The sequence below is a fragment of the Ixodes scapularis genome, unplaced genomic scaffold (genome assembly GCF_016920785.2).
Source record: "Ixodes scapularis isolate PalLabHiFi unplaced genomic scaffold, ASM1692078v2 PGA_scaffold0__279_contigs__length_252992795, whole genome shotgun sequence".
Classification (NCBI taxonomy): Eukaryota; Metazoa; Arthropoda; class Arachnida; order Ixodida; family Ixodidae; genus Ixodes; species Ixodes scapularis.
The window spans coordinates 173,362,058-173,378,750 of record NW_024609835.1 but is presented as its reverse complement, the minus strand read 5'-3'; the positions used below and the strand labels follow the sequence as shown (position 1 = coordinate 173,378,750).

Here is a 16,693-nt window from a genome sequence, read left to right as displayed (position 1 = left end):
TTTCGGTGTGGGACGTTTCGGTGCGCGGATATTTCGGTGCACGGACATTTTGATGCATGGACATTCGACGCTATGGTTTGCTCGCCGGTATATCTTTTCCAACGTACGCAGACACGCTTCACATCGTGTTTGTGCGTTGAGTTGATAGAGATAGTCTCCTTTATAAGGTTTTGGCTTTATTATTGGTCCTGCGTGTAGGAAACGACCCAAGCAGCAAGACGTTTGAAGTTGTTTGTGTATTCAGAACAATTTCGAATATCTTCAAATGCACCTCCTCCGCGTAATCGCATAGCTCCGATTGTTAACAATAAATTGTAATGACCTCGCACGACAAAAAAACAAAAAAGAAAACAAAAAACAATGTAATTATCACTTGTAACACATTAGGAAATAAAGTAGGCGTGTGCGGGTACAAAATAAGTGTAATCAAATCAAATATCGATTTGAATCAAGTAAACAAGCCGAATTCGGTGAATGCTAAATCTGTTTTGTTTGGTATCAAATGTTTGCTCATTCTTGTACGAAAAAAAAAAAACAGTGACCACAGATCATACACAGAGTATGATCTGTGGTCAACGTCTCCTTCTATGCCGTAATGATGTCGCCGGACGTAAAGAACTGCCTTACAATCGTGCTTATACAGGGCGATTTTGTTTTAACGACTAGACATTTTTTCTAAAAAAGACGTCAGAGTTGAAGCAATGTAGTGGACGTGAAGTGCCTCACGGCGTCCTAAAAAGCCTAATTTGGACGCGAATCGTGTTACCGCAATCTTTTCGGCCACCGCACTCCTCGCCCCTTCTACAGTGGCGTTGTCACAGCGATGCGCATGATTTGTCGCTTTGGCTTCATGGCGTTAGGCTGTGCCACGCGGAGATGGAGCCCTCATAATCAGAACTATATTTTCGCACCCAAATTAGGAGGACGCCGTATAATAGTGTACGCGCGATACATCTTTTTAAGAATGGACGGTTCGGTAGCCTGCGATCATGGCCAACAACTTTATAAATAGAAGATGCCGTTTTCTTTTCTAATTAAAAGGTTAATTAGCGAATTTTAGGCAATCGGTCGGTTTTAGTTGCGTTCGTTATTGAACCTAATCCTCGCCTGGCCGTATAGCTCACCTACACAAACCGCAATGGCGCTAATTTTCACTGGACAATTTGGTGGCTTTTGATTACGCCCAACAACTTTATAAATCAACTATCTCATTTTGTTTTATAATCAAAAAGTTAATTAACAAATGTTAGGTAATCAGTCGGTTTTTGTTGCGTTCTTTCTTGAATCCAATCTTCGCCTGGTCGTATAGCTCACATCCACAAAACGTTAATTTCCACGTTTTTTCTAATATCTAGTAGGTGAAAAAAAAAAACAAAAAAAAACATTGTATATAAAACAGAGGGCAGTTCTTTTCTGATATAAATAAAGCGTGGGGCACGCGTCTTGCATGCATCTCTTTTTTTTTTCCGGCCTATGAAAACAAATCCCGGGACATTCGAAATTGAGTTTATGATGGGGCGGGCGCTTTATCACGGGGTATTTTGTCATGTTTCATAAACTTTATTACTAGTCAGAAGGAAGCCACGCGAGCCGTATCATGTTGCAAACAGCTAATCGGGTGTTTCTCAAGCAGCTCTAGAACTTTCCAATTGACATTTTGGTTCTTAATACATTTAAAAAAGTTTGGTACTTAGTCCTAAACATGTAATTTATTAGGCCTAATTAAAATACTGCAACTCTCGCAAGACGTCTGCTCAAAACATGAAGTTGGTTTTATTGGCGTAAAGTGGCTGCGTCTTTCATTTTTATATTTGGTCTTTAAAGATTCGTGAAAAGCATTCGCGAACTTATCTGTCAAGCCGCGTACGCGGACAGCGCGGCCTCCTCGGCAAGTTGTTCCCTCATCAAAGACGACAATGAATAAAAGGTACGATCAAAATCTTAATGCCTGAAGAAAGCGCACGTTTAAAATAATTCTAAGGGTGTCAGTTGATTTTATTTCTACTATATTCAAATTTCGACACTCGTCGCGGGAAGCATGAAAGGAAGCACTGCACTCTTGGCGCAAACCAGTGCCCAGTCAACACACTCAAACACGCATCACCACCCGACCTGTTTGAAAAATAAATAATTTCCAGTACTTAGAAAAGGCGAATTTTCTACTGAGCGTGATATTTTGTGGACCCAAAAGTCCTGTAGCCGAGATCGGTAGTTCATAGCTTCAGGAAGACAAAGAACGACGGATGCATTATTTCCCGCGGAAGTACTGTTTTGACTTTGAATTCCACATAAAATTGTATATGCACAAATTGGGGTGGCACGATACCGAACTTGCTTGATTTCTTTTCTTTTAAAGACAACATAACCAGGCATAATCTACAGATATTGCAGAATACATTTTACTTGGCGTACAGCGCGAAAGACAAGTATGGACATAAAGAACACAATAGAGCTCTGCATTTCTACTGCATTTCTTTCCGTACTTGTGGACAGTTAGTCCGCATGACTATATTCAAAAACTGCGAAATCGTTTAAGCCTACCCCTTTTTATAGTTTTTTTCGTAGATGAATTGTGGCGAATCCCGGCTGGGTTCGGGTAAAGATCTCGCACGTGTTCAAGGACACATTTAGGCATGATTTCCCGCTTGGTGACGACGTCGAGCTGACCGCTGTTCCGCTTCTTTTCTAAGTAGGCGGGGAACGCCAGACGCCTAAATTAGCCAAGCAGCCCCAAAACTTGCGGTAGCACACCTTCCGAACTCCTGGTTTTTTTTTTTTGGAGATGGCCTTCGCCCACTCTGACAAAGCCCCAAACAATTATGTAAGGGCTGCAGAGGCTATCTGGGCACTCCATTTCTTCATCAGCGAACAAATGCGAACAGAAGATAATGAAAACTTCGTAATACCTGCTGTCTTTTAATAAATGGCATAATATGCTACTATTGCTAGTTGCACTATTTTACGCGAAGAAAATTGTGATTTTGCGGTTCAATCTCCGTGTTTCCCGTTCTCTTTGCTGATACGCAAGATATTTGTCGGGTGTCAAGTTTTCAGTTACATTTGTTGACAGAAACTAAATGCACGTTTGGCCACGAAGAAATTTTTTTCAAAGGCTTAAGATAGATGAAATATACCATAAACCGTTTCAGTTTTTATGGAAGTTGGTTTTTACTGTGTTAGTAGCTTCAACGAGGCGGCCGTCACTCTAGAAAACACTTGTAGTACGAACCTATATATTATGCCCCAGAAATGGTCAGACTGTGTCCCTCTGACTGCAATATCTTTGACTTGTAATAACTAATGATATTAGTTTGTACAAAAAACAAAAAAACAAAACAAAACAAAAACGCAATAGTGATACAATCACTCTTCAGTGTGCCGTTGTTAGAACGACACATTTTGAACTCTCTGGGTAGAGCTCAAAGTTCGGATAAAAATACCCATATTTTTTCCTTCTGCTGTGATGTTCAAGTTCCTTTCACTCGAGATAAATATGCGGTGTTGTAGCGTGTATGGCCGCACCCGGAAGTGTCTGAGTGTAAAAGAACTTGTTGTTGGGCTAGTTGGTGTTGACTATCTCAGTGATTTTTAGAACTGCAGAAAAAGAGCAAAAAAAAAAAAAAAAGAAGAAAAGCGAGCCAGCCCGAACTTTTCCGAGCTCATATCCAGCCTGCCTAACTAATCCCCGGCGTTTGGGATTGAAGCAGAGAACCTTGAAGGGTTACAGAGATTTTGTCGGGGGGCCAGTAAGCCTATCAGCACTCGTGCGAGAAGGCCGTAAAAAGCGAGGAGGAAAATGGAGGAGGAAAAAAAGAAAAGGGGGGGAATCTTCTGCCACGCTGAAGAAAATTTTGAGCACCCGCCTTTAAGCTGAGACTACAGCCAAAGTTGCAAGCGCGAGCCATCCCGCGCTCCTGGCTTTGAGACGGGCTTTTCTAGCGGCAGCGCTCGTTCTCCGGATGAACATGTCAACGCTGCGATCTCGTGGTCACGAGGTTGTAGCACGGAGTATAGGGAGTATTCACTGGCGGCCATATCGGTGTGCGAGAATTCCGAGCGCGTGCTGATGGCGAGCTTCCGCAGTTCATTTGCAACGTGCATTCCGCACCATCGAGAGTGCCGGTCTTAGCAAGCTCGTAATGTGAGATTGTTCTGAGCATGCGCTTTAAACAGCACCCACAAATATGGCGTCCAGTGAATACTTAATATGGCGTCTCAATCGATCGACATTCTACTGGGTGTGTTCAGATAAGGACAGTCATGGGGGTGTCATTTTGCAATGAAACGTGAATCTGTTGTTAAAGATCTTGGTGTGTATCTTGATAAGGAATTCAGGTTCACTTCTCACGTGTCGCTTACTGTTGCTAGGGCGACAAGAATGTTGGGAGTCATATCTCGCATTACTCAGCAGCTTCGGAACCCGGCCTCCTTTATTCGTTGATCTAGTGCCCTAGTTAGGTCAAGGCTTGAGTTCGGTTTTGTGGCATTGCATTTGTCATCGGAAACGCAGGCAATGACCATTGAAAATGTGCAATAAAGGCTAATACGTATTGTTTAATTCAATACTTCTAACGCTGTTTTATTTTTATTATACTTTTCTTATTAAGGTTTTGCAGGTACGTCTGTCCGATAGAAGTGCAGAGCGCGATTTAGTTTGTCTGTACAAGATTGTTATTAGAGTATTAGGCAGTGACTATCTTTTACGTGGTGTGAATATTCTCTCCCTCCCCGCTCCACTATAGCATTCACAGTTCAACAATTCACACTGTCTCTGAACCCGCTCCTTTGTCACGGACAAAATCTCTATTTAACTGTATTAAAAATGCCGAAATTAATATATTCAGTGGCATTATGGTGTTCGCGAAGCAAGTAAAAGTGATTGTGGCCTGATTGTAATTTTTTTATATCGCTTTTTGTCTGAAACCTTCAATTCTGTTTCGGTTCATTTCGCTCCTTATTGACTCTGTGTCCCAAAAACAAGACCTCTTGGCTGTTTCTGGGCACGTGAAAATAAAGAAGAAGAAAAAGAAGAAGAAGATAATGATGATGATAGAGATTGTTAGCATTATTATTTCTATTTACTTTTTCAAATAATTTTTATGAGGTAGCAAAACACGGTACACACAAGAGGACGGGCCTCATTTGTACAAGATATTGTCCTATTTCCGTTAGAAAAATTCGCATCTGATAGGAGGTAGAAACGTCTTTCCCAATTGCGAGTTGATGCAATTTAAAGGGCTACAGGAATAAATACAACCTTCAATAACGCCAATATAATTTATATATAACTCAGGCAGACTGGTTTAAAAAATCAGTTAAATTTATTTTATTTGGGATTCTATGTTGTTAAGTATTGGCAGCAACCGTTATCTTTAAAGTCCCATAACGCATGAAATGCAGTATTTAGGAGCAATTGTTTCACTTGTTTGGAAGTATGAAACAGTCGTGCCTGCAGTGAAGAAGCTATATTTTTATCAATTTTGGGGAAACTGAATTGGAGTGTAAGGTGAGCAAGGAACGGGGAGTGGGGAAAGGAAAGGGAGGGCGGCATTGTAGGAACCGGGAAAAAGATTGGGAGAAAGAGTGAGGGGAAAGAAGTACGCACGCAGCCACGCGTGACGACACACGTGGCTCGTGTGACGTTTCGCGTAGCTGCGTGCGTTGCATTACGTTATTTGTTGGTGCCACAGACGCTGACGACGAATTTTATCCGGTCGATAGGGTCATGAATCTATCGACCCGCTAAATTTGACGGGAAAATTTCTCGCTAGATTTAGCGGAAACTTTTTCTTTCCAATTCAGGGGAAAACTTCCCCGCCAAATTTAGCGGAACATTTTCCCGACATATTTATCAGAAAATGTTCCCTCTAAATTTAGTGGAAAAGTTTCTCGAAATATTCTGTGGAAACGTTTCCCGCAATATTTGGCGCGAAATCTCTAGCAAAAACACGTAACGCTAGCGACCAGACAACGCACACGCGCTTGCACAGCTTGGGAACGACAGCGAGTTTTATAGGAAGTTTTCGTAGGCCGCTTCTTCCCGAAGAAGCCGCTACAGCGCCTGCGTGGCGATGGCCGACTGTACAGTTCCGGGTACGGTAGTCGGTTGCGGAGAGCGCTGCGGGACAGCGGAAACGACCTACAATAGGGAGTTTTCGTAGACCGCGCTGCCCCCTCCGCTAAGCGTTCCCCAACGAAGAAGTTGCTACTGCGCCTGCGCGCCGATAACCTTGACTGTGGTGTTCCCGCTATCGCAGCGGGTTGCGGAGGGCCTTGCGGGACGGCGAAAACGATCTACGAAAACTCCCTAATAACTCCCTAATGAGAAGGCTTTGCGAACGGGGCCGATAACGCTATCGCGTGGCACTCTTAAAGGGGCCCTGCAAGGACTTTTTTACTGGTTTTTATTTGCACCGATCCTGGGCGCACTGAACGTAGTAACTTATTGAAACTTTTCTTTTCTCGAAATTCGCTTTATTTTCAAAGTTATAGGCAAATTAAAATGACAAAACAAGCAAAAAATAACTTCCCTCGTGACGTCCTTGGTTGCTTCAGTGGCCGTGAACTAGAGGAGGGGTAGTGGGCTCATCGCGAGCGCTCATAGCTGCCGCACTCCGTGTCGACGGCGCGAGAGGGCGCCACTACAGCATATTCTGGATAGGCTGTATGCAGCGGGCAGCCAGAGCGGCTCTCATTGCATTGGCTGCGCGATTAAACACTAATTCGGCATGTCACTTCATTGGCCACAAACGACAAGAAACACGGGGTAAATATCAGTTTAGAATGGGAGCCACTTCGCGCTGCCATACCGCGAAACGGCCAAACCGTGAAGGCTTTCGGAACGCTCGGAGCCGATGGGTCCTTTTGTCCATACGACCGCTGCGCCGCCGTGTACATCCGAGACCTATCCGTGTCGGCGCCTGATCCCACTACTCCTTTCTTGTATGCGCCGCCTTTTCCACCGCTTAGTGGCGGGTATGTCGACGGGTCATTTCTCGTTTCCGTACTCTATAAACTTCATTCGTTTCTTCTCTTATCTAAAATATTGAACAAAAACTACTTTTTTACATAATCGAAACGGTTCGCGTCACTTATATTTTGTATTTGGACTAAAAAGAAGCTTTTAGCGACTCTGACCAGTAGTAGGCCCAGGACCGAAGACGTCACACTTTGCGCTCTTTCGGTACCACGGGTTGCCCTCGTCGGTAGAGGAGGTTTCCACCTCGTCCGGTTAAAATATGACGCACTGATATTTAGTTACTCTCTCCGTGCCCGCTAGCTTGTCCGAACCCCAAAAGACGTGGAAACCACAAAAAAGTTAAACGCTTAAATATGATTTCAGGGCCCCTTTAAAGGGGTAGCATAAACGGGCACTGAAGTCGATTCTGAGATCGCCCTATTCTCCGTTTCACCTTACGTCCGAGCGCAGCGGATGCTACGAGCCATCGGAGCCAATCTAACGCCGTGCGAATGTCACGTGACTTTGGAGAGGGGGCAAAGCGACGCGTGGAAAGCGTATCACGGGCTACGTACACAGAGCGGGATTGGATGGGATAGCTGGCAGCGTCCGCTGCGTCTGGACGTAAGTTGAAACGGGGTATAGACGCTCTAAGCATACGAACAAGCCCGAAATCAGCATCGCGCGTAAATTTTTTCCTCGTTAAAAGCGTGTTCAAAAATCACGACAAGCCCTTTTTGGGAAGAGCTTTCTTCCGAGTGAAGTGGTCGACGAAGGGCACTTGTCGGCGAGTTGCAAGCGAGGGCTTCGCCCGCGGAGAAAAAGAGGAGTCTTATCCGAATGTGTAGCTGTCAAACTCTCTTCGAAACGAGTTAAAATAAAATCATTCGGAATCTGCGCGTATTGTTGGGCTTTTATTGGTCTACACAGTGTAGTCCGAGAGAAGAGAGGGTCCACATGCTTTTCTCTTGCCCCGAGATGAATAGGCGGTTTTGTAACTTAGGACTGTGCAAATGTGTGAACTAACACAATTTAAACAATATAACATCAAAAACGACCTGCTCCAGAATTGACTTCAATGCCCCCTTTTAAAATCTCCCAAGTTTTTTTGTTTTTTTTTTTTTTTTTTTTTTATGTAAGTTAAAAGCTATTTCAGCTAATTTTTCTAGATCAGTCTGCGTGTACTATGTATAAAAATAATGACGGTGAAGAATGTTGTATTTGTTATTTGTTATAACTAAGGCCCTCGAAGTTGCGTCAACGCGATTTTGAGAAAATCTCTTTTCACCTCCTCTAAAGGGGTGTCCAAACAGGACACTACAAAACCCGCGACTCCGGCAAATCGTGCCGCGCTTTGCCGCGATCCGCTTCCGGCCGTCGGAGGGAAATTTCCCTCCGTCAATTCTTCCCGGGGGGAAACTTCCCTCCGTCAAATCTCCCCCTCGCTTCCTCCACGGCGGCCTTGCTCTGCTTATCACGTGGGTCCGGAGAGCCACTCACACGCTCTGTTGGCTGTCGGTCAATTGCTCAAGGCCTCCGCTCACAATACGGAACAGCATCGGACGCCATCACGACGAAAGTGAATCTCGACAAAGAAAGCAGATCCGAGGCGGGCGAAACGCACGCTTCGACGCAGGAATGTCCCAAATCCACCCGAAGCCGGACCTCCTTGGCCTTCGAGCCGAGGCGACGGCGGTACGCGAGGGCGTTGGCGAGGTGAGCCAGACGCAGGTGGCGTGTGACGTCAATCTCAAGAGGAGAGCAGTCGTGATCGTAAAAATTTTCGCGACTCCTGCAAACATTTTCACGACTCCAACAGACCGTAAAAATAGAAGCGTCCGCTTCGATTTTCACGATTTGTCGGAGTCGCGGGTTTTGTAGTGTCCTGTTTGGACACCCCTTGACACGCAATCTTTTTTTTTTTTTTTTTTTTTTTTTTTTTATTTGACGTTAATATTATATTTTGTGAAGTTATAACCCGTCCCGTTTTGTGGACATGTTTTGCGACCTCATACAAAAAAATTATTTGAAAACAGAAAATACAGGGTGTCACAAATGAAAATTTACACGGTCTTTTTTACCGCAAAAATAAACTAGGCATCGCCAAACGCTTATTCTCCGCCCAAAGGTAGAGCTAGAGGTCACAACCAGATGCCGAAGTTTCAGCCCGATCCGATAACTTAATCAAAATTTATAAGTGATTTTCTGAAAATTTCAATGGGAAAATGGAGCCCATTTTTGCCCGTTTTCGGTTTCTGGTGCCATAGAGCCCCATGTGTTTGAAAACTCCGTCGGCCACCATTTTCCCATTGAAATTTTCAGAAAATCACTTATAACTTTTGATAAAGTTATCGGATCGGGCTGAAACTTTGGCATCTGGTTGTGACCTCTAGCTCTACCTTTGGGCGGAGAATGAGCGTTCGGCGATGCTTAGTTTATTTTTGCGGTTAAAAAGACCGTGTAAATTTTCTTTTGTGACACCCTGTAGATTTGACACTCTGATGGCACTCCCCGAACCCGACCTCGGACTGTCAACCAATACCCAAGATTGTGATACACGTCAGTGGAGATGGAGTGGATAAGGTAAAGCGTCCACACCTCAAGTCGGGCTAATTAAGCCTATAGGGAGTCCACTCACAGCATTAAACTGTGGTGTACAAGCTAAATGTTGTATTCATTTTTTTTTTTCAATTTGGACAGATTTATATTTTAAGAACAGTGCGAGGTATACCAATGCGGCCTGTGTCTATGACTTATACGGCCAGGGGGACACAATAGAGGGTGCTGATCTTCGCAGAAAGTCGAATAATTAACAGAGATTTTGAATCACCTTGATAATTAGCGAAAATGATCATATGGTCCCAGTTCAAAACTCACTGCGAGCCATCTCAAACCAATATATCGGTCAATTTTTTTTTTTTTTTTTTTTCATTTGACGCCTGCGGTGAGCACGGGGCCGCTAAAGTTTCCAGTCGTGCAACAGTCACAACGCTGGCGGTTCGAAAAGGCGGTTGATATTCTTTTCATGCGCGTTTCCGTACTGCCAGACCGCTTTAATCTACCCGTCACGTATTTCTTTTTTTCTTCTCTTAAATAAATAGGTTCGAAATAAATTATCACCCTGTATAAAGCAGTTCTTCAACAATACAATGGATCACCTCTAATATTATTTCGTTCAAATGCGAATAATAAAAGCTGGTATTTTGTCAAGAACACTTTAGTTCATAAATTTTGATTTGCCAGATAGTACTGGGCCCTTTTTCCAGCTAGAAACTGAATAGCTGAAATTGGTACACTTGCTCCAGATTTTTGCGACTTGAGCGATTTCCACAGAGAAAGCGTTGGGCGGCGGCAGCTGACTTTTTTCGCCTGAAATAGTTCAAAGTAACTGCTAAAAAATTAATATCTATCAATGTCCACTTCACGAAACCGTGTTTTTTTTTTTTTTAATTGATGTAAAAAAAGGGCGATGGTTTGTTTTTTATCAAATAGAGAGCCAGCATTACAGAGTGCCCAACAGCTCGCTCGGGGTCACGTCGTTTACAAACCGCGTTTGCAATACGAGCTGCGAGCAGGTGAAGGAAGCGTCGATCGTCTGCAAACGACGTTCAGACCTTTACGCCTGTTTTTCTGTTCGCCACGTCACAACGCCGCGCATCAGCACTTGTGATGTAGCAAATAGAAAAAGCACGAAAAACGATAGCTCCCGATTACCTGCTGCTAACCGTACGCGTATGGCCCAAGGCAGTGAACAGGCGGCGCCTCAGTCGGTCGCGAGTGAGCACACCTAATGGCCAAAAGCGGCAACTTTGGGCGGGACATGCCACCAAAACGATTGGACGCGACTGCTGCGTCAGAGCTCGGCCGAGCACTCCGACGTTCGAGCTCGAGATCGTGTCCAATGACTGCGGCCGCGGGTCGTCTCAGAGTTGCGCGAATTCCACAGAAGATGGCGCCACCTATCAAAAGGCGCGACTGCGGGCCGACTCAGAAAACGTGGTTTACGTGCGTAGTTCCTATGGTGTCGGCGTACGAAAAAATGGTGGCGGTCGACGAACTTCCAATGGCAATGTACTGGGTCGCAAAATGACTGTCGTCTATCCCCGTGCTCCGGATTCGCTCACCGTTCTTATTTTCTTCGAGCCCAATCCAGAGATTTGACGGGGACAGTCGAATGTAGGGCAGAAGTCTGTCCAGCTGGTCCTGCGAGTGAAAGCTTACCAGGGTAGAATCTGCAAAGAGCCCCAATTGTGGATATGAAACTCCAGCACACTTTGCCCATCGCGCACGCTCATCTATAGTCACCGGTGAGAAGGCCAGAGAGGAGCTTCAGTTGCCCCGTCTCCAGGCACGCACTTCCTACTCGCTCAGAAATAAGGGGTGTAGTACTTACACCCCTGGTCCCCCCATATATAGCACCCCAAAAACTACAATTCGATGTTCAGCCAACTGACGTCGAACCGACGATACCAACTTTCACGAACGGCTTGATTTCCGACTGATACAGAAGAAGGTAAGGGCAGGAGGAGAAAACAGAGAGGTTAACCAAGGCGGCCTGCCTCGGTTGGCTACTCTGAGTTGGGGAAGGGGATGAGGGGATAAAAGAAGGAGGAAAGAAAAGTAGAGGAGGATAAAGGTAACACACTAGCACTCACGTTAACACTGTGAGGCCAGAATCAATAATTAATAATTTGCGATGTTAGTGCTGCCGAAACAAATGTTAAGTCGAGGCAGCTGCTACCTTCCGTTCCGTAGAAATACGTCGGGGTTCCGTCATTAATGGTAGATAAGTGGTAACCGTCGGCTAATTCTGCCAAGTGCCCTCCACGCAGGTTTGTCCGAATGCTCCCCCATGCTGCCTGTCAAATAAGGTCTTTGGTGGTATATATGCTGCGATTATTGTAAACTTCATTTTCCCATTTCAAATCGTCGCGCAAACATATTTGTTGGTCGGGTGGGTTGAAACGACGTGTGCGGTATATGTAAGATCTCTTCGAATGAACATTGTCACGCGACTTGCACTAGTAGTGCATGATGAGTCAAATTTTTCGTGCCGTGATAATTGAATGTCTTTAGGTAAGTTTGATTCACAGATTACAATGATGGGGAAGCTATATTTATAAACGAGTTGTCTGAAATCAAAAGGTCGTGATCGCAAACCTCTTGCGTTCCATTGTATGATAGAGGCTTTCTTGTAATGTTCATCCATTGTACTGACGTACGCTATTCGTGATAGCGGTGATCGCTAATGGGAATTATCAATCGCTCCATAGTAAGCAATGGAATGTTGTTTGCCCCAGGGTATTCTTGTATGATAGCTTGTAACGCCACAAATAACATGGGTAGGAGTACCTGCGCAAGATCTTTTTGTTTTCGTGGATGGTGTGACTGGTTTGACATTGGGTATGTTGCTGGTGTTCCAGCGGGAGGCGCTTGAGTTTTCCGAGATCGACGAGGTGCTGGTATGGGTGTTGGCATTGTCGCCCGCCCTGGATGCTCCTCCAAGGGAAGAAAGTCGTCCTCTTGTGTATTTCTTTGATCTTTTTGAACCTTGCGAGGACGCTTCAGGATCTCACTGTAGGTTTTCTTTGTAGGTGCTCCTCCGTTGGGATGTTCTGGTCGTGCTTGGCGGCAAACAACTTGTGGATTTGGTGACGGAGCTCGACGCCTTGTTTGCCTTCCGTTGATGATAGAGCGTTGTTTTGCAGCAGTGGCGGCCTTTTTTCGCGGACATCCGGAATATGTGGATGTATGGTTGCCGCTGCAGTTGGCACATTTTGGTTCTTTTCTGGAGCTACACTCCTTGTGGCTGTGTGGTCCTGCACACACCTTGCAACGACGCTCTCCTCTACATTTCCTGGCGAGATGTCCATAGCTTTGGCAGTTGAAGCACTGAACTGCCTGTCCAAAGTATTGTTCAACGGGATGGCTTGTGAATCCGAGGTAGATGCGCTGAGGCATGGCTCGGTCCGTCCGAAATGTGAGGACGACTGAAGTTGAAGGGTGTTGTTCCACAATTCCGTCGTCCTGGCGTCGGTAGGCCACTTGACGTTGAACAGACGTGACTCCAAAGTCTTTTAAATAATCCAAGAGTTCATCGTTGCTGTATTCGAGTGGCACATGTTTTACTTTTCCATAGTTCCTGGAATATGCCTCCGGAATATGAGCAGTTACCTGAATCTCTCCGAGAGAGGTGACTGCGAGAAGCTTGTTTGCCGAGTCCAGGGATGAAACATTTACGGAGAGATTGCCTTCTTTGTTGATTTTGTGCGAGACAATCTTTTCTTGTGTGACCGCTATGATCTCGTTGGCAAGCACGCTTGGGTTTACACGCCAGAAGGACGTGTTTGGTGTTGTCGGCTTGAAGACCACGGGAATTCCTGTTGCCCGGCTTTTTTGGTATGTCACGACTGTGTACGGTTCGTCATTGTCGGTCTCATTGGTTATGTCCCGCAATGAATATAATGAGGTGTTATCCTCGCCTTGGTCCCTCTCGACATCGGCGGTACGGATTCGTTTGGACGGGATGTTCTCGTCCGATACTGTTCCACTTATTTCTTGAACAACCAATTGAGGAGGGTGAAGCAGCGGGCGTCCATCCTCCTGTTGGCCATAGGAATTTATGTGGTCGCTTATGGCGTCCATCTTGTCAGACAGATTTGGCGTCAAACGCTTTCTGCTACTCACAGAAGAGGTTGGCCCTCCATTTGCGGTCGGCGGGCTGTCGCCGAGCAGAATTGTTGATGGTAGATGGTTTCCGTTCGAGATGAAAAATTGAATTAACTGGCCTAAAGCGTTTGGTTCTAGAAGGAGCGAAAAATCGAGCTTCTTGCTCTGAACACTTCTTCTTCTTTCCTAGCTAATGCACTGAATAAATTCATAGTTTTTGACTATGAATTCTGACTATGAATTTTGACTATAAATTTTGACTTTGAATTTTGACTATGAATGACTACGAATTTTGACTATGAATAAACTATGAATAAATTCATAGTTTATGAATTCATTCATGCACTGAATAAATTCATAGCTAATGCACTGAATAAAGACTACAGGAAAACACTCAAGGTTTCGTTAGCCCTGCTGCACAACCTCAGTGTTTTTATGTAATATTTGATACGCACGTTAGCTATTTACTAAGTTATGTCACACAGCTAAAGAACCGCCCGTAAAAGTTGGTATCGTGAGTTCAACGTCAGTGAACTGAACGTCAAATGTATAGTTTCGGGGTGTTTATATATAGGACAACAGGTGTAAATACTAGACCCTCAATTTCTGAGGGTGCACCTTCGGCAACACTTTGGCGTCTCGTGCTCCACGCGCCCGCCGCCAAAGCACGGCGGAAGGCGTGAAGCGCGTGCTGGAGGCGTTCGAAAATCACGCCCTGCCGTTCTCATTCTGTCAGCGACCAAAGTGTGCCTTGCCAGCTCTAGCCTCCCTCTTCTCGTCCCATCCCAGCCGTCTACTGAAAACTCTCAGCAATCTGTCTACTTTCCCGCCAAACACTCGGGAGAGCATATCGCTGCACATGGGCGTACCAACCCAGGGAAGGGGAGGGGGATGCAAGGGGGGCGTTTGGGCCCTCCCCCCAATTCTCAAAGTGTGTCTGTGTGTGTGTGGGGGTAAGGGGGGGGGGGCAGGCAAGACATGTGTTTTGCCCTCTGAAACAGCCGCCACTAGGCAGGGCAAACACTGGCCGGCAGCACCCAAGGGATGCCAAGGGTTTAGGGGTTAAAAGCGCTAAAAACGACGGACGAGTAGGAGAGACACACACCACAGAGCGCTACTTGCAACTGGTTTATCATTGGAAAAACCACACGTACCGCGAAACCAACAAGACACACATCCGATTCAGTTCCAACCGTCGCTAATCACAATTCTTACTCTTACACCATGCATGATCGTAAAAACGATAACTCTGATTCAAACAGGGTTATCGATGGGGCACTTACACACGTACCCTCGCCACACTCGGAAATAAAAAACGCTTCCGTTATCTTCCGTGTCTTTCTATTTTTGTTTCGTGCCAAGATGACGGTGTTGTCTAAATAGGGTAAACGCTCACACCTACTGCAATGCACTGCGAGATTGCCAGAGGGGGCTGACCTCAATGACAGGGCATGTTCCCTCAGTCTTTCGTTCACGCATCGCCCCGACTGCCCCACGTATACCCTCCCACAAGACAGAGGAATTCTGTACACTACCCCCACTCTGCATCCTACGTATTTTGTTGCTTGCTTTTTCTGACAAATATCCAACCGTGTGTCACCCCGTTCCACCCTCCCACATAGCTTGCTTAATTTCTCCTTTCAGCTCCACAGAAATTAAGCAAGCTATGTGGGAGGGTGGAACGGGGTGACACACGGTTGGATATTTGTCAGAAAAAGCACGCAACAAAATACGTAGGATGCAGAGTGGGCGTAGTGTACAGAATTCCTCTGTCTTGTGGGAGGGTATACGTGGGGCAGTCGGGGCGATGCGTGAACGAAAGACTGAGGGAACATGCCCTGTCATTGAGGTCAGCCCCCTCTGGCAATTTCGCAGTGCGTTGCAGTAGGTGTGAGCGTTTACCCTATTTAGACAACACCGTCATCTTGGCACGAAACAAAAATAGAAAGACAAGGGAGATAACGGAAGCGTTGTTTTATTTCCGAGTGTGACGAGGGTGCGTGTGTAAGTGCCCCATCGATAACCCTGTTTGAATCGGAGTTATCGTTTTTACGATCATGAATGGTGTAAGAGTAAGAAATGTGATAAGCGACGGTTGGAACTGAATCGGATGTGTGTCTTGTTGGTTTCGCGGTACGTGTGGTTTTTCCAATAATAAACCAGTTGCAAGTAGCGCTCTGTGGTGTGTGTCTCTCCTACTCGTCCGTCGTTTTTAGCACTTTTAACCCCTAAACATGTTCAACCAACTAGCCCAAATCCAAACCCTTCTGCGATGCCAAGGGCACCGCCCCCCGGCACTGAGGGGCGGGGGGGGGGGGGGGGCGGTCTCGTTCCATCCCCCCCCCCCCCCTCCGCTCCACACTCAGAAACTAGTTGGTACGCCACTATCGCTGCAGTCTACGGAAGAAAATCGGCCAAGTATGTGGCTAAAGACGTTTCTAGATCTTAAGAAACAAAACAAAATACAGTTTTTATTGTAACCCTGTGTATGAACTTTTACGCGATAATATCGTGGCCAATAGCACAACGGAACCCTTTTTTTTTCTCTCTTCTTTGGTTATGTACATATTTTTAGCCTCGACATTCACCGAGTTCCCTCCGTAGATGGCAGCTTTCCTCTGAAGGAACGTCCCGAAAAATAGACACATCAGATTTCTTAGAGTGAAATAGGTCGTTCTGTTCGTAGGTTCTATATAGTATGAATCTGCAAACATCTCACTATAGTCGGTGACAGTTCAATCACGAGGTGGTAGCTCCTTCCACATCTTTTCACTTTAGCGGAGCTAACACTGAAAATGGAGTCCCCTCCTCTCCGGCATTCGCTCTGCTAAAGTGGAAAAAGGAGGAAGGAGCTTCCACTGCCTTCTTAGCCTGGCACAGATTATAGTAGTTATTTTGCAGATCCATAAAATGTTTCATGCGAGTACGACGAATTCAGCCACTAATCGAAATGCGAAATCGAGTTGTGTCTCGCGCCGTTCATACAACTCAATTTTTTGGCAACCCCCCAAAAATTATGCCGAAATCCCTGCTGCAGCTACGGTGATTCTCGACGAACCGCGTTAG

General features: G+C 45.5%; 1 protein-coding gene across 3 annotated transcripts in view; it reads right to left on the bottom strand.

Moving 5' to 3' along the window:
- Window positions 1–16,693, bottom strand: part of LOC8051753 (macrophage mannose receptor 1) — a 181,311-nt gene that overhangs the window by 87,868 nt on the left and 76,750 nt on the right. For all 3 annotated transcript variants that reach the window (XM_040217407.2, XM_040217406.2, XM_040217408.1), the window contains exon 9: window positions 11,083–11,190. In XM_040217407.2, the coding sequence (XP_040073341.1) occupies window positions 11,083–11,190 (108 nt within the window). The remainder of the gene's footprint in view (window positions 1–11,082; window positions 11,191–16,693) is intronic.